Source organism: Camelus ferus, chromosome 3, assembly GCF_009834535.1.
Source record: "Camelus ferus isolate YT-003-E chromosome 3, BCGSAC_Cfer_1.0, whole genome shotgun sequence".
In the NCBI taxonomy this organism is placed as follows: Eukaryota; Metazoa; Chordata; class Mammalia; order Artiodactyla; family Camelidae; genus Camelus; species Camelus ferus.
This window is the reverse complement of record NC_045698.1, coordinates 42879583-42905061: the sequence shown is the minus strand read 5'-3', so window position 1 is coordinate 42905061 and position 25479 is coordinate 42879583. Positions and strand designations below refer to the sequence as shown.

The following is a 25479-nucleotide window of genomic DNA, read 5'->3' as shown; positions in this document are numbered from 1 at the left end:
AACTTTCTGGGCTAGCCCATCTGAACTTGTTGGGAAATATTTGATTTTTATTGCAAATGTTTGAGACTTTTATAGTATCTTTTCTCCAAAGTGCATACTCTCAGAGAACTGTAACCTAGGACAGTTTTAAATGTGAAAATAAAAAGTGAAGCAGGAAAGCACAGGAAAAAGTGAAAGAAAAGGAGGTTAGGAAATTCAGCCATCAGTAAGTTCAAACCCCAGTCATTCAACGTTTAATTCTCAGATACTACTAAAGCCAATGACGCTGGCGTTCCCCAGGGTACAATAATACCATTTCTCCATAGCTCAATTTTCTTTTGCTAATAAAAGTTTTCCTTACATAGATGCTATGTTAAGAAACAGAAGGACATGACAATTCAAATAATAAACTGAGTGTTTGGATTTAAAGCTATGTTCTCAAAGTCAAGAGAAGTGCTTATAATGGACCTGCAGTTGCAAATTTCTATTCCAGACAAAAAGAGATCTTCAGTTAATTCCCTGGGTTGCCAAACCTTAGCTGTGTCAGCTTCTTCTGAGGGGCTTATTAAAGCACATATTGCTGGCCCCAACTCCAGAGTTTCTGAATCAGTGGGTCTGAGGGGGGCCAGACAATGCGCACTTCTTACAAGTTCCCAGACCTGCTGATACTTCTGGTCTTGAGACCACAATTTGAAAACCACTGAATTAATCAAAGTCCTGCTAAGTGCAAGGCTCCATGTCAGGTGCTGGAGGGGTAACACCAGATGGGTCCTAATAGAAACATGATCCTTGGCTCCCAGGATCTTTGAGTAACTAGGAGGCTTCTTTAGAAATGCAATTAGAGAGACATGAATACAATGCTATGAGAATTCCCGGAGCGGGGAAATTACTCCCATCTGGAGGAGAAGAAAGACCTTCATGGAAGATGCCTGGGGCCTCAGTGTTCATGCTGGGCTACAAGAGATGCTGAGAACTTGAACATTTGGTGAAGTAGGGGGGCAGGCATTCTGGCTGGAGGAAGCAGTGTGAACAAGACATGGAGGTCAAAGGCAGCTTGAATTTGGGTCCAAGTAAACAGTCCATCTGGCTGTAATGAAGGGCATATGAAGGCAGGGATAGTACAAAACAGAACTACTTAGCGTTCCCTAAATAGGGCCGTACCTTCCCTTGCCTTTATGCATGCCATTTCTTTTTCCAGAAAAGTCCTTTTTAAAAATTTTTCTTTCTTTTTTAAAAAATGGTTTCATTATTTTTAAATTTTATTTTTAGGGGGGTAATTAGGTTTATTTATTTATTTATTGCTAATGGAGGTACTGGGGATTGAACCCAGGACCTTGTACATGATAAACAGGCACTCTAACACTGAGCTGTACCCTCCTTCCCTGGAAAAGTCTTTTCTGACTGCTCCAGGCGTCTGCCTCCCTCCACGCTTTCATTCATCTGTAGACAATGGCTACAGCCCTTGGTACACTGTCTGCCTCCAACCCTGTCTGTCCACCATTCTATAAGCAGCCCTTTACGAAAATCTTAATAAATTTCCCTGTGCTGCCCAGCTCTTTATTTCCCACTCACTCCTCAACCCTCCTTAATGAGGCTTCCACGCCCCAGATTCCAAGGAAGCTGCTTTTGCCAACATCACCAGTGACCCCGATTGCTGAATCCTATGAACACCCTCAGTTCCTGTCCAGCTTAACTACCCCACACTCAGCCATCCTTCCTTTCAACTTTCTTATTTCATTATGCTGACTCTTTTCCTCAGTCCCCTTTGTAAACTCCTCTTCCTTCCCCTCCAACTTTACATTTTGGTATTTCAGGGCTATTCTCCGTGCACACTCGCTTTGGGTGGTTTCAATCATTTTTAGGGCTTCAATTACCACTGTGCTTATGATCTTTAAATCTGTATTTCCAGCGCTTCCAGCTTGCATGTGTCCCTCAGCATAAGCCTAGTACCTTCACTACAACCACTGAGCATTGCTCTCGGGGTCCCCCCACATCCAGAACTTCAGCATTCCGCTTCCTACCTCTGCTGCTACTACTCTGTTCTCTCTGAGTATTGACACCATCATTCACTCTGTTTTCCAAGTCTGAACCCAGGTTTCTTCTTGATTCTGCCTTCTCCCTTACATACTTCATCCAACCGGTCATATCTTCTTCCCCAAGCCCCTGGCTTTACTTCCAATTGTAAGCATTTCTCACCTGGCTGACTGCACTTGCCTACTAACTGAATCCCTCCAATGGCCTCAGGGTAAAATCCAAACTTCTTGCCATGAGCTACAGGGACCTTAATGATACAGCCACCTTACCTTTCTAGTCTCTCTCTTAAGCCTCTTTTCTAACCATTTTTCTGATGAAATAAGTGCTTGTAGTTCATCAGAATGCCCCACTCCTTCACCTTCCCACACCTTCACATTCAGAATCTTCTGTCTAGACTGCCTTTTTCCAAACTTTTTCTCTGGCTAATTTTGATGCACCTAAAAAATAATCTCAGCTCAGACACTTTTCAAAAAGCAATTCTCAATTACTCCCATGCCCTCCCACCACATTTACAACTAAAATCTGGCTAGGTGAGAATCCAGTATGCCCTTGTGGTAATTGGTGTCTATGGCATTATGGCATTGTTGTATTTTAAGCACTATTTTTTTTTTTTTTGGTCTTTCCAATAGAGTGTGTGTGTGTGTGTGTGTGTGTGTGTGTGTGTGTGTGTGTGTGTGTGTGTGTGTGAGGTGTTTCCAGAATTCACATGCCATATCCTGAAGGCGCCATCACAATCTCTGCAAGGCGAGGCAAGTTTGTTTCACTTAAAAAAAGCTTTCCAGGTGATTCTCACTCCATTCTTCCTGTTGCGATGGAGAATCTCTAGGAGGAGAGACATCCCCAGCACCTGAGACAGAACATGGCCCATCATAGGTGACCATCACATGTTGGATAATGGCAGGGGCAATAGATGCTGAGGGGAGAATTCTGTTCTTTCTTCGAAAGACAATATGCAGGCACTTAATATTTGTGAGGAGAGGCTCAACATAATCAGAGTAATGTATTAGGAAAGAGATGTGTTATCAGTGATGAGTGTGTTAGATGGGAGGAGAGAGAGGGATTACATATGTCATGCTGAATCCTGGGAAGGTTGTAGAGATTGCAAAGGATACAGGGCAACCCATAAAACCACCCTGAGTGACAGCTGGACACCAGCTTGAAGCACAGCAAGTCTTTCTATGAGGCCCTGGGGAAGGACCTAAAAGGTCATCTCCAGGCTAGCAGGTGGCATAACTGCCCAGTGTTCTTCACTCTGACATCAGAGAGCTCTTCCGCCTGCCATGGCTAGGTTGTTTCCAGTTAGATGTCCTGACTGGAGTGGATCAGGGGTGTGGGGAGTGGGGAACTGTTCCTAGACCCAGTTTAGCCTGGGGCAGGGCTGTCCCCATGCTAGAACAGCCCCAGTTCCTGACTGATCCACTTCAGATGGACTTTAACTTATTGTATCAACAACCGAGTTCCAGGCAAGAGTAAATGTACTGACACACCACACAGTGTTCATTAAGTCAGAATTTTGGAAAAGGTGAAACTGTCTTTCAGGCTTAATTTATTCCTGCAATGTTTTGTTTGATTACAGCCTGGATTTAGAAGATGCTCGTCCTTCACTTCCTAGTCTCCTGTTAGCCTTTGTCAGTAACCTTGCGGGCTCTCCACAGGTGGTTCCATTTGTAATCCATTTGACACAGCAAGACTATCATAATTAATGAAGCTCCCTACAGCACTGCCAGTGACCCAGAATGTAGGACAGGAGAGGCGCTGATGCAGAGGGAAGGACAGCGGGCCGAGAGCCAGGAGACCTGGGCGCTGTCGGGAGGCTGCTGTGGAGCCGCCGCAGAATGAGAGAGGCTAACCTCTCTTTTGTGCACCTCTTTGTCTTAAACTGGAAGCAAGGGAAGGAAAAGGCCCTATCTCAAATGCAGGCAGAGTCACTAACCATTACAATTTGTGCTCTTGGCCACCTTCCTCTGTTTGCCACTGAAAATCAGTTTAAAGCAGATTGTTGCTGAGTCAAGTTTTGATTGTAGTGGGACAGGGAGAGGGGTGGAGATACAATTAAATCTTTAAATGCTACAATCAACATGGAACGGTTTCTGAGTTGAGGACTGGGATGCAACCTGGGGAACAGGGAGATCTGAGTATTTCCACTGCTGGCTCCCCGCCCCTGCTTGCCTGGCAAGATTTTCCTATGGTCAGGGTTTGAGTAGGAAAAAGAGGGACCAGGAAGGAGCAGTATCTTTTCCTTTTTTCTCTCTGCTTAAAGCACACATGTAAGTAGGATAAAAAGAGAAAGGAAAGAAGCAGCCAGAAGGAAAACAGATGGCTTTCTATAATGCTTTTCATCCAGTCGGAATTATGTTTTGACAATACGGTCCTGCAGAAAAAGCTGGAATACATCTTTCCTCATTACACCCCACACCATTTTCTGCATAGATAGACCTGTATAATAAATAAATTGCCTGAAAAGAATTCCAGGAAGGTTCTGGGTTAGCCCCTGTGCTCTATGTTGGCAGACACAGTCAGAGAGAGGAAACTGGCTGATTAGTTCATAAAATGGTGCTCTATGTATCTGCTAAAAAGTCCTCCCAGAGTGACTCCAAGAGACCAACTCTCCTTCCCTCAGGCCATCTCAGACCCCTCCAGTGGAGATTCACATCCCCCTTCTCCGCTGGTCAGCTCCCAGTGACATCCTGCTGTGAGCACCCGTTTAACACTGGGGACAGGGATGTATCTTCACCTGCTAAGGATTCCTGTCTCTCCCTCAAAGGAATAAACCTGAATTTCCCATCAGATTTCACCTCAATTTATTGTTTTAAAATCACACTGCATTACTCCCTCCTGAGGAAGTCCTTCTATCTCCTAGCGTTTTCCTTTTCATGCCCCAAATGCATTTAAGGTTTGAGTCCTGGGCATCCCTTTTTTGGATTTTTCCCTATGACTTGTGTTTTTACCTAGAGTACCGATCATTCATTACTATTATTATATTTTTAAACTGTTTAAAATTCAAATGACTTTTTCTGTTTAAAAAGTAATACAAAGTTACACAAAATAGTTCTCTTATACTTTTTATGATTGCAGATATGTCCTAAGTAAAGAAAATACAGTTTCTGCTTTTCCACTAATGCCTGGTTCAGAAGCTAGTGGATGAACTCACTACATGAAGAGGGAATGTTTCAGATGGTTTCAACATATAGGCTCCATAGCACCCATGAAATCTGGCCTGGGGGGCCCCGGGTAGTCATCCTCCTGGGGTAAAAGCAGAGGCCCATGTGCTGCTGATCGGGGGAGACTTGTCACACACATTAAGGAGCTGAGGCTGGCTTCCGACATGAGCCCCATATCCAAAGTCTCAGGGATCAAGGTTCTGAAGAGTAGGTTCAAGGTCAACCTTTCACGGACCTGATACACAGCCTGCTTCAGAGTGAACGGCTGCCAGGCTTGTTCTGTTTGATGATGATTTGGAGTTTTCTGACATGTTAATTTCCCAAAGTTAAATGACTTGTCCCAGGGTACAAAGCCGGTCCACGGCAGGGCCGGCATTGGAACCCAAAGCTAGCCTTACCCATGCTGATTTCTAGCAGCCAGCTCGCATGCTGTGGTTCAGAGGGCTCTCGTCACTACAGCGTGCGGTAGTAAAACACTGGCTTCTTACAAACCCTACGAGGTTTCCCAAGCACTATACCCAGGGCTCAAGTCATCAAGCCTCGCTCACCGGGCCCTCCAGGGGGTGCTTGCCGTTAACCTGCAGCACCACTCCGCCTGCCGCATTTTCTGACGCCCGCCTCCATCCCTTGTGGCTCGGGTCACACTAGTACCCAGCCTCTTCTGTCTGCTGTTCTCACGTCCACCTCTCCACCTTCTGCCTCTCTGCTCCCTGAGCCAAGCGGCGCTCCAGCTCTGCTGCCAAGTCCTTTCCCTCCGCACTCAGGCAAGCAGCCCTCTGTCCTCCCTCCCGCCTAGGCTCTGCTCCATGGAAACAAGAGGAGTTTCTCCTCTCTAAAAATCCTTTCCCCACCCTCCATGGACCACTCTCTGAAGCTCATGCTTCACCTAAGGCTGCTCTGGCTGCGTTTGCTTAGTCAAAGTGATGATTACTGGTCCTTTGTACCTGTCTTCAGACTCTGGGGTTGCAAAGTTGGGTGCAGTTTTAACAAATATTTATCTATGCTGGGTGTTACTCTACGTTCCAGGCATTTCTCTAGGTACTGAAGATACAATAGTTAACAAAAGCATACAGAGGCCCTCACAGAACTTACATTCTCGTGAATCTCCCTGTTGCCTTTCTGTGTTAGGGTGTATACCTCATAGGGTGGTTCTGGAGACAGACTATCCCAGCCTTTCTACTTACAGTTTGTGTGACCTTGGCCAAGTTAGTTAACCTCTCTGTGCCTCAGTTTCCTGTAAATTGGGAACCATGACTAGCATTTCCCTCAAAGGGGTTATTAGAATTAAATATGTTAATTTGGTTAACACCTCTAAGGTATTTAGGATAGTGGCTGGGATATTGTGATTTATAATGAGAAATATATCCACCTAAATAGATGGGGATACAGATACAGATGTAGATATAGATATGGTCTTTGACCTCATTCCTGGTACAGAGCTACTAAAGCTCTCTAGGAACTTCCTAAGAGAGAAATCAAGGTGTCTTTTGTTATGTTAATGGTGTGACTTTTGGGAAACATCTGAGGGTGGGGGCTAGTTGGTAGGAAAACCAACCGTGTGGTTAGAGGGCTGGAACTTTGAATCCCACCCTCTGACCTCCAGGAGAGGCCCTGGAAGTTGAATCAATTGCCAGTGGCCAATGATTTAAGCAATCATGCCTATGTAAGGAAGCCTCCATAAAACCCCAAAAGGACAGGGTTTGGAGAGTTTCTGAGTTGGCAAGTACAGGGAAGCTGGGGAGAGTGGCAGGTACTCTCTCCCCACACCTTGCCTTATGCATCTCATCCATCTGGCTGCTCCTCCTGTGTAATAATAAATGGTGATCTGGCAAGTAAAATGTTTCTCCGAGTTCTGTGAGCTGTTCTAGCCAGTTAATTGAACCTAAGGAAGGGTTCATTGGACCCTCCAATCTATAGCCAGCCAGATGGTCAGAAGCACAGGGGACAACCTGGAATTGTGATTGGCGTCTGACGTGGCAGGGCGGGCCGCCTGTAGGACTGAACTCTTAACTTTTGGAATCTGATGTTATCTCGGTTAGTATCAGAATTCAGTTGACTTGGAGGACTCCCAGTTGGTGTCCCAGCATTGCTTGGTGTTGTGGAAACCAACCCCCTCACATTGGAACTGGATGCAGAATCACAGTGGCACACTGTAAGTTCTCAATATATGTTAATTATTACTATTACTTTTTTTAGATAACTGAACATCTCGATGACAGGGATTTTCCTTTGGAAGTGTTAAGTCTCTTCCACCTTAAAGGCAAGGGCCAAGTCTTCAATCCTTTTGTGTTTGCTACACCTGGTGTAGAGTTTTCACAGCATGGACAAGGAATTAATGCTCTCGATTGAAGGGGCCAGTGAAAGAAATGTCTGTTCTGGGATCATAGTGTTTCTCGGCTCCCCTCAGAATAGAACTGTGTTCACCTGATAAACTATTCTCAGTCTTTTGTCTTCTTGAGGACAGACAAATGTATGCGCAATGCCTACTATTATTTGTGTAAACAAACTTGCTTTAATTTCTTAAGAAACAAGACCCAAGGTTATCATGTTAAAAGCATCCTCTTCCTCAAGGATAAATGACAAGACTCACCTTGATTTTTCAGTGGTAAAGGCATAGTTTCCCTGAGTTTGCTTAAAAGGTTTTTCATTTCTCGCATGTCTCTGTAAAGTTGATAAAAAGAAAAAAATTAATCAGCTGTAAGTTTCTGAAGTGCAATCTCATACTGTTCTCTGTGTCACCTGAAGGCCAAGAGTTTTTGCCTAATTGTACCAGCTCTACCTTCCAGGAGGCATATATTGAATTCATTTTGCTTTTATAAGAAAAAAAAAAAATCTGAGACAGGTTGGCTCTGGAAGGAAGAAGCACTCCTCTGACAAACATTTGCACCGGCGTTCTGCTGTCCCAGCCCTGGTCTCTGCCTTCAGCTGGACCCGGCTGAGGTCAGAGGAGAGCCTCTGGTGCTGAGGACAGTCCTTCCGATTGCCAAGGTTGGGGAAGGACCCACAGCTAGAACAGCAGGCGGACTCTGAGCAAAAGTGAGGCCGGGGGACAGCATGTCCCAGGCCCGCTGGTCAGAGGGCTGTCCTGGTTCCATCAGTTCACTCTCCGTCGTCTCTCGTTACTGTGAATGGAATTCAGAGTAACGCAGGCGTTAAGCATTCCCAAGGGTCGACAGTTATTAAACTGACTTGGACTGTTTTTGAAAAGTCTTCCTAGTAATTTTATTCTATTTTTTTAAACCAAAATCATTTTAATTAATGAATTAATGGGGGTGGGGTCCTTGATTTTTTTAAATTTTTATTTAATGGAGATATTGGAACTTGAACCCAGGACCTCACGCATGCTAAGCATGAGCTCTACCAGTGACCTCCCTGCTTCCTGTAATTTTAATGTGCAGCCCAGAGTAAGACCCACAGATCTCTTGGGGCAGAGAGATGGGGAAAGCGAGGAAGCTGCCCTTCCCAGACCAAGTCTAATGTGGCTAACTTCTTCCAGTCACTCCCACCTCCTTTGACCAGAATCTGGACTTAAAGACTGAACTGAAATCCCGCCAACACCGAGGGCTTTTTTCTCCTATTATCATTATCAGCCGTAGCTTGCTTTCTGACCAGCTTACAAGGCTTGGATCACGCTTCTGTACAAGGTTTCTGGAAAGGAAAATGGCTTTCTGATGGATTATGCCCTGACTGTGGACTCTAGTAGATATTTCTTCCTGGAAATAGGACAGAGCATTTTCTACTTTATAAATTAAGATAAACCACTCCCTCATCATTTGTCTCTAGTTCTATCAAACTGTGCCAAACAGCTTTATTGTTTTGAATTGTTGGATTTCCAAGCTTATACAAAATCCAAGTTTTATTAATAGCTCATAATTATCACATGCTTCAATTTTTCTATAAACACAGAAATTTGGTAATTAGCTATAGAATTATATTACAACTTGAAAGTAGACCCACAATGGCTATAAATGCCACTGTGTGTTACTTTTCTAAAATTAAAAAAAAAAATCAAATCGTCATCATCTTGTCAGTGACTCAACCCCGCACATACACAAGAGCACTCAGTGAAACCGCCCAGTATTTATTCAGCTGCTGTGTGCCGGCTCTGGGGACATGAGTGGCAAAGGACAAGATATCAGCGTGAAGGCCAGTAAACAAGGGGCTCATCCCTCTGCCTCACAGAATGGAATTTTTAGCATCCTGATGCATTTATTATTATACTATTATTATTGCTCCCTTTTCCCAAATGAAATAGAATCAGTGTAGCATCTCTTTTTCCCAAGAAAGTCCCTCTAGGAGTGAGCTGCTGCTTGTTCAAACAAATGCATTAACGGGCTTTGGCCACTAAGGGGCCATCAGCTGCATCCTGGGAGAGTAAGAGAAGGGAGCTCTTGGAAAAGCTGTCTGCGAACTGGACAGAGCACTCAGCCCCTGACTGGCAGCTAAACAGGCCATTCCATACACCTAAAATCTGAGAATCTACTGGAGGCATCTTTGCATGACTTTAAATTCTCCCTTAAACAGATGGAAATTGTGGGACCCAGGCCAGTGGGTGAGCTGTGATGGGTGTGTAGATCCACTTCCTTCCTTCCCAGGGAAGCACGCTGTTTTCATTTCCCTGGAGAAGCAAGGCTGGTGGAGTGAGATAAGCAGAGGCCCGGAGTCCATGTCCACTGGGGGTTCTGCTTTCATTCCACGGCAGGATTTGGACCCCTCGTCTCAGTTCACTGAGAGCTCTGTTTTAGAATCTGAAAGAAAATCTGGACTCCATAGCCCCTGAGTTTAACTGGAGGAGGACTGGCAGTCTATGTGGGGTAACTGCCCACTTACCTTTCAGTGTTCTCGATGTCTGTGGAAACCTGCCAGGAATGTTGCTGAATCTCCATAGGGGATGATGAGGAGTCCTCTAGAGCCGGTGTGTCAGTGCACTCCTCAATTTTGCAATCCAGACTCTTGGTTCCCCCACCAGGCTCCTTTCCTAAGGGGGTTGGTGTTGGAAGAGAGAAGAGATTGAGAAATCATAAATGCAAGTACTACACCCAAGACATCATTGCAAAGGTTGGCTATGCTTTGAGTCAAATGCTCCATTAACCCTGAAAACTTTCCGAATATTAAAAAAAAAAGAAAAAGTCTCTGTGTGTGTGGGGGTAGGGGGTATGTGTTCACAACATTCTGGGAAAGATATTTTGAGGTCCACATGACCTGAAGATCAAGATAAGAGTAAGGGCCCTGCCTTTAATGGAGTATCAGTGCTTTGTAACCCATTCTTCTTGAGCTGGATCAGGTGAGCTTGAGTGAGGGGATTCAGCCTGTGAAATCGTGCTGGTTTCTGGTCCTCAGATGCAGGCAGGGGCAGGGAAAAGGGCTGGGAGCAGGTGACACCCAGCGGGAAGGATGGGAGCTCCAGCCGTTCTCCCTGATTCTGGCGCCAGTCCTCTGGGCCTGTGGGAAGCAGTGGAGGCGGTAGACCTGCCTTCCGCTTCTTGGGCTCTCCAGCCTCCTTCAGGGTGTCTTTTTATGAGGAAAGAGCCTGGCTTCAGGATCCAGCCTTACTCTGCGGAGGCCATCAAGTGCCATCAACTAAAGCACCATGGCCTGGGTAGCTTCAGACCAGCGTACTGACGACCCACTAAGACTGTGTTGACCATGACTGATTTCAAAGGAATAAATCAGTACTTTCTGGAAATGAATTATCCAATTGATTAAGTGAGAAATTTCAGAAATTCATTTGAAATTAAATTGGAGTTACAGCCCATGGCCCAAGTGTCCTGTTAATGTCTTTTATTCTGCCTTGAACGTGTGCGTATCTGCCTGGGGGTAGAGGTACCTTGGTATCATGGGAATGGCCTATGAGGCCCAAGAACTGGGTTTGAAACCTGCCTTTGTCAATTGTTCACTCACTCACTCACTCACTCACTCATTCATTCACTTACACAGATTCCTGGGTGTCAGCTAAATACCAGGTACTGGGCTTGATGCTAGAGAGAAAGAGGTGAAGGAAAGACACAGTCTTTGTCTCATGGAGCTTAAAGTCCTGGAGCTGGAAAATGTAAAAAAATTATACAAATAATTACAAAGCTGTTGTATAATGTTATGTAGTCTGGTGAAAAGGGCAGCTATATTGTTTCTTCTATTCTTTCAGCCAGCTTTACTTGTATTGTGTAGCTAAACTCTAGACTAATTGTTAAGAAATTGTTACAGCCCATATCACGGAATATTTATGATAGCAGATACCCCACATCACCTCTTAGCCTGGGTTCCCTAATCATGATATGACTGTTTTTGCATGTTTGAAAAAACAAACCAAAAATAAAACAAAAGCACTTGTGAAGAAGATGGCTGTTCACGGTAAAATCTAACGGGAAGCTTTGCCCTTGGATTCCCCTGATCTGAATGGGACTAGCAAAAATCTTGCCCCTATCATTTATAACCCACGTGGTGGTAACACAAGGGGAAAGCAATTAAGTGGTAATTAACTGTGCACCGTTCATCAGCTTGTAGTAGAAATGGACCTCAGAATACTTGGCCAAAGCACAAACACAAGTGGACTGATGACAACTTGAACCTTTTGTGTGGACTTTGTGCACACTGATCCTGGGTGATGGAATCGCTTTTTCAATTTTATGCTATTGCCCTTGGGTAGAAATTAGTTAAGTACATAATTTAGCATATTACCATTTCCTAGGTGGGGGGATTGACCTCTGAAAAGCATTTGCTTTGCACCTCCTGGCAGATGTACAAATGCAGCCTGTTGGGCACCCATTTCTGAACAGTTCAGACTGAGCGAGTGTGGTGAAGACTTGAGAGAGGGACAAAAGGGAAGGGATATCTCTGAAAAACAGCCCTCTGCTTTTCAAGGCTCTGAAGGATAGGGCCATTTGAAAGCACATATGGCTACATTTCTACTCCTTCGGGGTTGAACTTCCTAGGAGAATGGAGTTTGATTTGGGCAGCAAAGGGAAGAGGAAGAAGATTCACACAAAGAAATTCTCTGCTTTATGGACTTTGCTTGGCGTGGGGCCACAGTAGCCCCTGTCCCGTCCAAAGCTTTCATTAATGGGAACAGGGGAGGACCCACGGCAGGTAGTATGATATTCCTTCGTGGAGTCCTCTCTCTATCTCCCTCACATGTACACCTTGTACACACGAAGGCATACAGAGTCCAATCCACAACTGTTTACATCTTAGCTCGTGTTCATTCTACCACTCACACAAGACAGATACCATTCTATACATTTCCAAAATAACATAACTATTCATGTATTCCTGAAACACACCTATGAACTTGTAAGGCCAAGTAATACTCCCCTGTCCCTCATGTTCAGTGACTAGACCTAACTCTGCTAATGTGGATGGACAAAACAAAAACCTTGGATGCTGGACCTGCAGTTCCGTGCTTTCTGTCAGCTCACAAAATCTCTGCAGAATTTTGATCATGTTGTATCCTCTCTGGCTGAAAGCTCTTAAGACAGGAGAGATCGATATCAATTTCAAGGGTTTTCAATTCCAGAACATATGTGCGGACCTCATAGTTGCCCTCCTTTACTGATGGCACTGGCTTAACGCTGGGCACCCCTTCGCACTCCAGTCACTGCTTATTGCCTTTGTAGAACTTATCCCAATCAGAAATTATCTTGCTTATGCACTTGCTAACGAGTTTATTTTTTACCTGCCCCAACCCCACTCTCATCTTCCATCTCCAAACTGGATATGTAAAGTCTGTGAGGCCAGGAACTTTATCTGCTTTATTCAATTCTATAAACCCAGAATCAAGGACCCAGCCTTACACATCATAGGATTTCAATAGATGCACAGCATTAAAAAAAAATAGTAACTGTACTACGTATGTTATCTGACTTTCTTTACCACCTTAGCATGGCTAGAGATACTTTCATGTTAGCACATCTTGATTTATTTTATGCTCTTTAGTGGATGGGTAGTATTCCAGAGGAAGGAACTGACATTGTGATTCTTCCCCTTCCTCTACGATATGCCAGTATTTGTATGGGACAGATCCTTTGAAGTAGAAAACTGGGACAAAGTTTATGTATTCACATTTTGTACTTGAATATATATTGCCAAGTGGACCTCTGAAAAGGCCACGCCAATTTACATTTCATTTCCACCAACTGTGAGTGGGAGAATCCATTTCCCCTACGCCTTTACCAGTACTTCATATTATCAATATTTAATTTTCGCTCATTTGTTGGAGAAAAGCAGAATCTCTCATTGAAGTTTTATTATTCATTTCTTTTATTGCTACTGAGATTAAATTTATTTTCATATGTTAACTGGCTACTTGTAATTCTTCTCTTCGTTTTTTATTTGTATCATTTACCCATTTGAACAATAGGGCTGTCTGTTTGATTTGTAAGGGTTCGCTCCGTATAGTAGGCACTGCTCTTTCCCACTGCACGTGAAACCGTGAACGACTAGCACCTGAGACCTGGAACGCTAATGAAGGATGGATCGTTGATTACTTTTTCCAGACTGTCTAGGTTTAATGGTTTATTAAAATATTTTGTTCTTCTTGAATTAAATTGGTTATTCATTTGTCCTAGAAAATCATTCACTACCTTTTTAGTAGCATAAAGTTGAATATGGTTTTCTATTGTAACTGTTTCATGTCTCTAATGCTGTGTATCTATGGTGATTTCTTTGTACACCATTGTTTCTTGGGTTCCATATCTTCCCGTTTCTTGAATTAATTTTGCTGGAACATATCCTTGACTAATTGTTTCAGAGGACATCTGTGAATATAAAACTTCTTAGTCTTTTTATTACTGAAAATACTTTTCCTTCTCTCTCTCTGGCTCTCTCTGCTCACATTTAAAGTCTAATTGACTGGGTGTAAAAATGTGTGTTCAAACTAAGTTTCTCTCTGAACTTGGGTGATGCTGTTCCCGTGTTTTCTATCTGCATCCAGCGATGCTTTGTATGTAGCCTGTTTGTGGCTCTTTGAAAACTTTTTGTTTTTAAGCTTTAAATATTTGAGTTATGAAATGGTTCCTAAATATTTCTAGGTATGCGTTCTTTCTAAATTACTCTAAGGATTACGCACCACATTTAACTGTCAGGTTTCTTTCTTCTCTCTTGATCTAGAACAGCACCCTTTTTTCATCTTTCATGACACTGATATTTTTGAATAAAGAGTTCAGGCCAGTTGTTTTATAATCCTTATAAAGCCTTCAATGTAAAATAAACAAACCAAAAATGCTATAAAGGACGTATTGGAACAATTAGGAAAATTTGAATATGGAATATACATATTAAATAGCAGTGTTATATCAAATTGAGTTGAATCATATTTAATCAAAGTTAAATGAAGTTTTTTGGTATAATAATTGTTTTGAGGTTATGTAGGAAAACACTCTTGTTCTTTAGGAGATATATGTTGAAATATTTAGGATAAAGTGTCATTAACATCTGTAACTTACTCTTAAATTGTTCATCAAAAATTATATATATAGTATATATTTATATATAGAAATTATATATAATCTATATGTATAAAACCTGTATTGTATATGTGTGTGTATATATATAGAGAGAGATACACACAGGGAGAGAGGGAAAAAATTATGGCTAAATATTAACAATTAGTGAAACTAGAATATTTGGTTATTCATTGCATTATTCTTACAAGTTTGCCATAGGTGTTTGAAATTTCTCAAAATAAAAAATGGAGAAAATATATGGCAAATGCCAATCAAATGCCAAAAAAAAGGAGTCATATAAAAGGGTGGTCAGTGCCTCACTTTGCAAGATGTGCAGAAATGCAAGAGACTGAGGGAGCATTGTCTTCTAACACTAATTAACTCATCTATTGATTTTTTTATCTGATGGGTAACACTTTCATTCCCAACAAATCTGTTTGCTTCTTTTCTGTTGCAGTGACTGTTTTATGGGTATGATAGACTGAAAATAAGTCTCTCGGAGAATACTGATTACATTAATATTTTAAATTCTTCATCTGTTTCTACTTTAACGTTTGCTCATCAAGTGTGAGTTGTTTGAGTGTTGCCATTTGGTATCTCCCTTTCGGGGTGTTGGTTTTTCTACTCATCCTTGGATATCTGTTCAGCTTTGTCTTTGAGGATCTCTGCCTGTCATCCTCATAAGTATCCTTCTGGTGATGGGAGAAGGGGCAGGATGCGTGGCTGGACCATGTGTGTCTAAAGCTTGTCTGCTGGGTACTTCTTGTCCTGACTGGTAAGTTTACCCAGGCACACGGCCTACTCTTTGGGTCTCGTGTTTGCTTTCAGTTTCCTGTTTACAGCTCCAACTCCGATGAGATATACAGAGCAATTCAGCCTGGGAAAAACCCTGGAGTCACGTGCTCACTTTCTTGTCCTTCTGCAGCTGTCCTTATGGAGTTTTTCACCCTCTGTCCTGCTTTGCTGCCCAGTCCTGACACCCACACCAGGTTTCCTCCTGGGGCAGCAGTGATGGTCTCTGTTAGCGTGGGGCAGCCCAGATTTTCCTGATGCACTTTCAAACATTCATTTCCCTGGCAGCAGTTCCAGAAACCTTTCCCATGATTTGAATTTGTTGATTCCTATTTGAAGTATCTGTGGAATTGATTTCACTTTAAATTTTTTTCAAATTTATTAAAAAAAAATTTTTTTAGGGTGAAGTAATTAGGTTTATCGATCTATTTATTTTATTACATGGAGGGACTGGGGATTGAACCCAGGACCTTGTGCATGCTAAGCATGCGCTCTACCACTGAGGCACACCCATCCTCTGCAATTAGTTTCACTTTTGTAGTAAATTTTCTCCTGCATGAATTTCTTTTATTTCTTCATGAGTTTCTTATCGACAGGTGGCTTCTTGTCTTATGTCCACCAATCCAATCCCAATTGTTCTGTAGCTTTGAGAAATCCCTCAGTTTCTGGTTTGTTAAAGTCACCCTTCCTTGTTTCTCAGAGGCATGGAAGACTCTTGTGTCTGCCATCTTGTTTCCTTTTCCTCTCACAATCAGCAGGGGCCGCATGACAGAGTTACAGCAAATGGATTCTGAATAAGACTAGCGTATGCTTCTTCTCGACTGACTTCTAAAAATCCTCCCGTATGAACCCTCATGCTTTCTTTCTCCCCTGACAGATGGATGGATGTAGGAAATGGAGAAAGCAGAGCAGCCCAGCCCGCCGCAGCCCTGGCACGGGGCTGTGATGTGCGTGAATAATGAACTCTTCTTGTCCTCTTCCATTGAGACTTGGTGGTGCTTCACACAGCTGTCACCCCACTCTGACAAACAGAAGAACTAATATGGACTTATTCTTTTCATGATATCTTTTGCTGTTATTCCAAAGGATTTTTAGTAGGAGGGGAAATATATGAATGGGTTCAGTCCGACATCTCTGGACAAGCTTTTTTTTCTCCAGTTACACGTCCTCTGTTTTAACAACAGATGCAGAGTGAAAGCAGTTCCTTTGCTTAGTCACTAGTTATTAATTTAACCTGGACTCTGCTCCAGGCACTGTACTAAATGCTGGAGGTACAATGGTGAACACACTCCAGGTGATCAACTTTCGAGGGGACAACAGACAACCAATTGGGCAGCTACCCCTCCGTGTAATGCAGGCCATCGTCAGTGTCATGGAGGTGCCTGGTGGACACACCGGGTGGGCAGAGACCCAGCCTTGGAAGGCCAGGGAAGCTTTTTGTAGGAAGTCTCACAGGTATAATTCAAAGAAAGCATAGGGATGGACCAGGGAAAAAAAGGACGGTTTTGGGGTGGGGAGGGTGGGCAACATGGTTCAGGCAGAGAGAACAACTGGAAAGAACTTTCGAATTCCGGTTCCTCAAAGTGGTTCAAGATGCCTTGATTGTGGCAGGCAGGGCCTGGGGGGCAGGTGAGGCGGCGGTGGCTGGTGAGAGGTGAGGCTGGAGAGGTTTGCAGGGTCCGTTCACAGATGTTCCTCTGAGCCACATTAAAAAGTCAGCAGGGGGCGCCCTGCTAACCCGGATGGTGGCCGATTTAAGTTCTGCCTCCCCAGGGTGCCCGTTGTCCTTAGAACGCAGCACCTGTTTCTAACATCAGGTGGGCTCTCTGCCCTGACCTCGGGAAAGCGGTGGAGCTGCTTCCAGATGGTAACTTCAAGTCACAGTTTTACTTTGCCCAAAAGTGAATATGCACTTAAAGTCATTTTTTATTATGAAATAAAAAACTCTGTCTCCTGCAAAATCAATTTCAGGTCTCAGTGAACAAATATTTTCTCGGGGAGGGGACGGGGGCTAGGGGAGAGCCTGTAGAGCACCTTGAAATCACACCACGCTGGCTCATCGCTGTTGGGAACCAGGACATCAAAAATCTGGCCTCTTTCCTCAGGGCCTCGCAAAGCTTTTTTGCCTTCAGCTCCTTTGGGATTTCCAAGTATTTTTAGCCTGTTTGTGGATAATATAATAGGCATGTTTGAGGAAAAGTTAAGGGAAACCACCCATGAAGCACATACCAGTTTGGAAGGCTGGTTATTCTTATATTCGTGAGAAATGGTCAGTTGTTCAAGAGGAACGAAAACACATCTGCTTGCCGGGCAGCCTCAAGCTCCACAGAGCTCCCCCCGCCTCAGAAGTCCTAGGCACTGGCCCAGAAGATTGGGCTGGGGTCCTTTATTTAGAGTGGGGCGTCCTTTATCACACTTCGCTCTGGAGACCTCTTTCCTCCTCCCGATCTCCTCTCTCCCACCCTCTTTCTTCTCTGTTCGCACTTTCCTCTCTCCCCTTCCCTTTCCCCCTCCTCTTGCTTTCCTGCCTGTCTTGAGGCTACAGTAACTCTGGGAAGTGTTGCCACAGACAGTGTCTCTTTGGGGGCCCTGAATTTGGCCTCTAGTGTCCAGCAGAGTCAATTTTCTCCATTTACTTCAATATCCCTAGGAATCAAAACAAAACAAACGAATCTTCTTGGAGCTAATATTACAGCACTAAACTGTCACTTCCTTGATGACAGGGGCACATTTCCTATGTCCTCTGTACTCCTGACACATGACCTGCTCTGATACTATGGGCAGGGACGGCCCCCCAGGACAGCTTTCAGGCCGACTGTGAACAGCAAAAGGGACACAGCTTACACGAGACACGTGGAAGTTCGTCCACACAATCACTCACTCTCACGCATTTTCGTAACTGGTGGGAGCTTGTAACTCCATGCACTGTGGAAAGGACACGGGAAATGTAGGCTGCTTGCTAAGCAGTCCACTTTTACTCTCACGTTTCCAAAAAGCATGTAATTTAAATAGAAACAAGTCATATTAATTCAGTTAGTTGTTTACCTATATTTAAAAATAGTTTCAAAGGCTCTTGTATGTTAGAGTAAGAAGATATTCACAGTGCCCTAAAACACGTAGTGGAAAATGATATTTATACCATAAACAGAGCTCCATTCTTGCCCAAACACTGGGAAAGAAACACTTTCCAGTTCAGAAGGGAAACAGAGCTGTCTCCCTCCCCCTACTGCCCTGCCTCCTTCTCTGTGCTCCTTGTGACGCTGTGGTCCTATCACTGCACCAGAGCAGGAGCCGCCCTGGGGGTTCCGTTAGCTGTGTGAGGAAGCAGGTGCACAGGGGCCCCGTGCAGCACAGGAGGAGAGCAGACAACGCAAACACATTTAGGGGAGGTCCCACTGAGGCTTTTACTGATCCATTTCTGGCCCCTAAGGTAGTGCAGAACAATGTACAGTTTACTTAGCAGTTAACTAATTTCAACTTTTCCTGAATGGGTACCATGGCTAAAAAATGCTCTCTTTGGATCACATGAATGCTGCATTTTTACTGCATATAATTATTTCCTAGTTAGAATTAAATTTCTTTACCCAAAGTGAAATATTTTATAAATAATTAAATGGGAGGGGAGGGTATAGCTTAGGGGTAAAACACAAGGTCCTGGGTTCAGTCCTCAGTACCTCCAGTAAGAAACAAATAAATAAATAAACCTAATTACCTTCCCTCATCCCCCAAAATAAAAAATAAAAAAATGTTTAAAATGTTTAAATAAATAAATCATTAAATGATCTATGGAGTGAAGTTTCCCTCCCGTCTTAAAGATAACACTCTGAACTTAGTGTTATTTTGGTAAGAAATTAAATACACAATGAATTTTAGCCATGAAACATGGTGTTTTGAAATATGCACACTAATCATTAAGTATGTTGAATCTGCAGATAAAATTTGGCCCATTGTGCTAGCATCTTTTATTTTTCCATTTGATATGTTCTCTTGACTTCCTCCAGTGTAGCTCAGTGGGAAATGGTCTGGTGTAGTGGAATAATCACCAACTTTGCAGTCGGATTAATGTGCTATATGACCTTGGACAAGTTACCTCTTTGAGCCTCAGGTTCTTCATCTGTAAAATGGGGGAAATAATACTTGAGGATAAAAAGAGATAACATGTATAAAGCACCCCGCAAGTAGAAAGTACACAGTAAGTGGAAGCTATTCTCATTGCTATTACCCTCAGCTGACAACTACTTTGGCAAAAGGTGATGGATATGGTGTCTGGCTCACTGGTTGGGATGTGAAGACATGGAGACACAGTAAAAGGTGGTGTTAGATTGCCCTCAGATTCTAGAAGTTGGTTATGTTTATATTCTGCAAATAGTACAAGCATTTTCTGTGTCTTGGGTTCTTAGCATTAGATATCAGTGTTTATGAAGTTGTTTCCTTCTTGTCATTCAAATCCTAGATTACATTCTGTCTCCTCAGAGAGCATTGACCAACCCTTCTAAAGTAGCCACCCAGTCTTGGTCACTTTCTGTTACATTACCTATTCCATTTTAACTATCGACATTGTAATTGCTAGTGTTTGGGATTTTTAGAATTTCCCCCCACCCACCCACTATTTCTCTGCACTAGACAATATACTCCACAAGAACAGGGATCTTGTCAGCTCTGATCGTTGCAGTCTCCCAGCACCTAGGACAGTGCCTTATATTTAATAGTTGCTCAATAAATATTTGTTCAAAGAACAAATGCATGTTTCTACTCATAGTCTATTTTAAGATTTATTCTGCTTCATTTCTTCTAACCTTCTGTTCTATTTTAGTATTAATTGCCTCATTACATTGACAAATAAGGTCTTTACTTGGGGCTCTATTGTATTTCTGTCTTTATATTGCTTGTTTCTTTTATTGGTGTGGGTCATTTCCTTTACATTTCTTAATAGGAAGCTAAATACAGTGAAGTAAAGACTTCTCTCACATTCTCTTTGTTGTCTTGAGTTTATCCTGTATTTTGCTGGATGGTGGTTCATTAATTTATTATTAGAGCATCTTGAGCTCTCAGCTCTCACTAGATTTTAAATTAAGATTTTTCAACTCAGCATTTCTCTCTTCTCTCCATTTTGTGATTACATTTCCACTGTTCTCTCTCTCTCTCTCTCTCTCTCTCTCTCTCTCTCTCTCCTGGTGGCACATTGCAGGGGAAGAACCCATCTTATCTTAGGGGGAAGCAAGGGAAGATGGTATACCTCAAAGGACGTGGGGACAATCTGGCTGTAAATGATAGCAGATGGTGGGGCAGAGTCAGGGAAGACCCTTGACAGGGCTCAGAGAGATGAGAATCAAGCTGGAAAGAGCAAGTTCACACGTGAAGAGGGGCTGCCCTGGAGTGTTCCATCATCTCTGCTCCTTTCAGAACGGGAATATTGTCAAAACTGATTGACTGCTGGGAGACTGTGGGAGAGGGGAAAGCCATGGTCAAAATAGCAGGATCATTCAACCGCCTTAGAAACCTGGCTCCACTTTCTGCCAATGGAGTGAACAAAACCTGCAATCTTATTTCATCTAGTGTCAGGAAACAGGCACTAATGGTCAGTGTGATATATGGATTCAGTTATGTGAAACGATTTCCTACCTAAACTAACTGTGAAGAAGTGAGAGCAACTATTTTTCACTATAAACATAGAAATTAGACTCTGTCAAGTAATGGTCCAATGTACAACTTAAAGCGTTAGAATATGAAATTACAAAATGCCTGAAATTATTCCCATCTGTCATTTTCTTGAAACAAATGAAACAGTTTTTCAGAATCACATTCTACACAGTATAATCCAATAGCCTTTCTTAAATGTGGATTTTTCCCTCATATTACTGTAATTTAATTTTGTTGGCCATGAAATAAGAAAATCATCTTAGTACTGTTTGTCTTCATATTTTTTTGGCAATAGCATGACCTTATAAAGTATAAAAGATTTCCAAGTAGACTGTACCAGTCAGACTTATGGGACAACAACAATTCAGAAGCATGGTGCATGGAAGAAGCATGAAGATTCACTGAAGATATTGTTAAGGACTAAGGATATTTAAAATTTGCTTAACTGAGAGAGCAGGATAATTTTCATTATTAAATTCAAGCTCACTCCAGGAGCTTTAAAATTATTCAAGGCTTATTTTTTCCCAGAAACAAACCATACTCTTCACCCCTGAAGTAACCTTGTGTGCCATTTTTCTCCAAAAAGCAAACGAATAACTACTCAATACAATAGTAAAACTAAATGTGATATACAATACTTTCTGGGCTTCCGGTGGCTAATTTGAAATAAAAATAAATTAAAAGTACAGATAACTGCAAAACAACTTGGCTTCAGGATCCAATCGCAATGAAAAATGGACTCTCATATTAGTGCCAAACTTAATGACTCAATTACAATTCCTTCTTTTCCCCTCAATGAAACAGAATGAGTAAAGAAGAGAGAAATGGCCAATGTGTAACCCTCACACTGAGGAAGAAGCAATTAGCCAACCTAAAAGTTATCAAAAGACCAGTTTTTATCATAGCGTTAAAATAAACACACTGGAAAGAGATTTGAAGCAGAAAGAGATTTCGAGTGTTACAGACTAGAATGGAAATCACTATTTCCCTAAGACTCTGAGGACATGTATACAGTTGTCCCTCAGGGTCTCTAAAAGGTTGGTTCCAGGACCTGCCACAGACACCAAAATCTGAGATGCTCAAGTCTTAGTCGGCTCTCTGTATCTGTAGTTCCGCATCCATGGATTCAAACCACCATAGATTGTAAGCAGAGTACATGATCTGTGGTTGGTTGAATCTGGAAGGGCCAACTGTATTTGATTTCTTGAAGGGACTTAGTGAGTTCTTCCCTAGCCCAAGGCCACACCAGAGATACCACTGTTTGGATAAAGAGAGGATTACTCAGCATCTTAAATCTTGATAGACAGACTTCTTTCTAGTGGTGATAAACAAGAAAGCATACAACAAAGTTGAAAGCGTGTACTTAGGTGCGTAAAGGATAGCCAGATAAGGGCTTGGAAATTTCCATTTTTATTCCTATGATGGAATGATTTCCTTTTGTTTCAAAGGGTAGCACAATAGTTCTCCATCCTCACTGTGTTTCAGAATCACCAGGAGTGCCCTCAGATTCTGATTCATTTGGATTTGGTCCTCTGCAGGATCCATGAGTCTGCATGTTTACTCAGTATCCTGGATAATTTTGAAGCAGATTGTCTAAGGATTTACACTTTAAGTAGTAATGATTTCAGAGTAAAATAGAAATACAAGGAGACTTAATCCCACAAAGGGGAGAAATCAAAGATATTGCCAGGTATATTCTTTTCAGAATTGTACAGAGAGGGTTAGGTGCTGAGTGAGGAACAGGGGTTTATCATTTTTAAAAGAATAGGCAGGTGAGGACACAGATCAGAGACTGACAATGAAGACAGGAGGCTGCGCAGACCAAATGAGCTGATCACAGTTAAGAGTTGATGTGCTTTTTGTTTGTGTGGTCAAGACCAAATACGATAAAGAAAAAAGCTGGATGAGGGAATCCCTTTTACTTTTAAACAGAGAGCTAGCAGAGAAGAATCTTCCTTTCAAATGTCATTTGTGAAAAGACAAAAAATAGGAGTGGGTGGCAGGAGACCAGGTGAAAAACCGAGGGGTTAGAGAGAGAGGAGGGGTGGAGGTCACTGGGTGTTGAGGGCAATCATCAAGGGAGATTCCAGGGGCAACATGGGAATGAAATACTGCAAGTGTAGCCAGTGCAGAACTGGGGGAAAACGACGCATACCCAGTCGATTCAACCATGATTAAAAAGAATGAAAATTCTACTCTCTATGCGTGTTCACGTGTGAATGCACGTGTGTGGGTGGGGGGCCGTGCATGAGAACGGAGAGGACAAGTAAAGACATCAGGCTGTGACAGTTGTTTGGGTGTCATCAGTGCCTCTGAGTATTCAATTTAGTGTTCAGGCATCCGGAGTGTCAAGGGGATAATCTCTCCAAACATGGAAGTAAAGATGGAAACTGTGGAAGTTCAGGCTTCAGAAGGAAAAAGGAAAAAGAAGTAATCTTTCTCTGTGGAGAAAATGTTCTCTCTTGGAGCGATGCTGCATAATCTTAGTTTTAGTTTTGTCTGGTGCACACATATGTGCGTACACAAGCTCTGAATTTTGCAGGTACTTTGTCATGTCACTTAGTTCCTCCTCGATTGCACACTCATTTGATTTCAAATCTCTACGTTAGTTGCTTCTTCACCTGAAAGGCCTTTCTTTTTCCTTCCTTACCTGAACCCTATCTTCACAACCTTTTCTACAAGGTTTTTCCTGAATATTACAGAGTTTACTGACCCTTTCTGTCTCTGAATTTAAATCATAGACAAAGATTACCTCTGTGCATCCCCCTGTTTCTTGAGCTCAAGCACAAAATGTTTGCATTCATGAGTTCCCCCCCAAAATAAGTTATTTGATGAACTAATAAAGAAAATACAGATTGAATGAATCCCAGTGACAGAAACTTTTGGCTTCCTCCCCAGCATCCATTCCATTCCACCCTCTCCCATCATGTAATAGCCACTGGTTGGGTGGAGGTGACTCCTCTTCTAGCTCCACAAATGGGCCTAAACCAATCAGTATAATTCCATACCTCTGGCTATAGTGATTGGCTCAAGTGTAGACCCATGGTCTGACCTGTTCCAGTCAGAATGAGGCGCAAGACATTTGCTAGTCTCTTATGGGAGAAATTCTCTCTGTGCATGCGTATGTGATGGCTGAAACTGTCGGAATCAGTTTGCTAACGTAGGGAAAGGCAGTTTGAGGGTAAAGTCGACACTCAGGAGAAGGCAGAGCATCACTCATGAAGGGAGTCAGAAGTCTGATCAAACCATGCAGAAGCCACTGCCACCTCTGGAGGTTTCGGTCATTTGAGGCAATATAATCCCTTTATAGTTTAAGCCAAGGAATGGGATTTTTCTATTACTCATATGCCTCCCTATTGTTTGTTGAGTTCCCCCTGTTTTTATATCTTTGGGACACAATACATGTCTTACAATATTTGTCTTCTTGCAACCTAATATATTTAGGGAAATAGCAGCAATCTTGGAGATTATTTACTACCCTAGTAAGATCATTATGTATTTTTGTTGCTCATGCTGATTCTAACCAAAGTCATGTTCACAAGGGATAAAATGGTACATTTGAGAACTGTTTCTACCACAGTTTCTGTTCAAGAGGATCAGTGTTCTTAAGCACTTTGAAAGTCCTGAGATAGACTTCTTTTATTCATTTATATCACACATTTCCTGGACATTTATATCCATTCTAATTGTGTGTCAGTAGACATATGGTACACATAGGCCTTTGCAAAAGATGAGCTTTTGTTTTTCTCAGTGTTTATGGCAAGATATTAAACGTAGATACCTTTTCGATGAAATTGAAGAGACCCCAGCAGACATATGGATTTTAGCATCTCCGTTGTGTACATTTCCAAGCAGCATTGCAGCTGAATGTAGAGCCGACAGATTTCTGGATGGATCTCACCATCTTCCGGGCTGCAACAGAATGAAAAAGAAGAGCTGTGAACAGTCTCAAGATTTCACTCATCAGCCATTTGTCTCGGCTCTGAGAGGGGAAAATGCTCACTGAAGATTCCTTAAAGCCTTGGGTCTAAAATAGAGGATTTCTTGCTTTCAAAGCAATGATCAATGTCACAGTTCTTACATAAGTGTCTTTCTGTCTAACAGCTCTTAATATTTTTCCCCTTCAGCAGCAGATTTCTGCTGGGAGCTTAAGATTATAAATGTTTTAAGTAATTGAAAATATCAAACATTTCAATTTAACTTGGAACAAATTTCCAAAATATATTTAAACCATAAGACTATTCTTGCCTGCAAAAAGAGATTAAAAACCCTTATTTTTAGAGAAACTAATGAAGAACTATTCAATTACCATTTATAAGATAGCTCTTTAATATTAAAGGCCTAGCATAATATGGTTAGAGAGCCCAGATAACAAATTATTTTTATCAAGGTCTTTTGTCTCAGTCTAAAGGAATTTCCTTTATTGTTTGCTATGG

The 25479-nt window shown here is 42.4% G+C and overlaps 1 protein-coding gene across 2 annotated transcripts in view; it reads right to left on the bottom strand.

Annotated features, from left to right (window-relative positions):
* The window catches only part of RGS7BP (regulator of G protein signaling 7 binding protein), a 93093-nt gene that overhangs the window by 8277 nt on the left and 59337 nt on the right, over positions 1–25479 (bottom strand). Inside the window, exons 3-5 of one of the 2 annotated variants that reach the window (XM_006186088.3) lie at positions 24825–24955; positions 10005–10152; positions 7765–7835 (exon numbers count right to left, since the gene is read on the bottom strand). In XM_006186088.3, the coding sequence (XP_006186150.2) occupies positions 7765–7835; positions 10005–10152; positions 24825–24955 (350 nt within the window). Of the gene's footprint in view, positions 1–7760; positions 7836–10004; positions 10153–24824; positions 24956–25479 lie in introns of those variants that run through there. The other variant, XM_032473008.1, reaches the window with a different exon arrangement.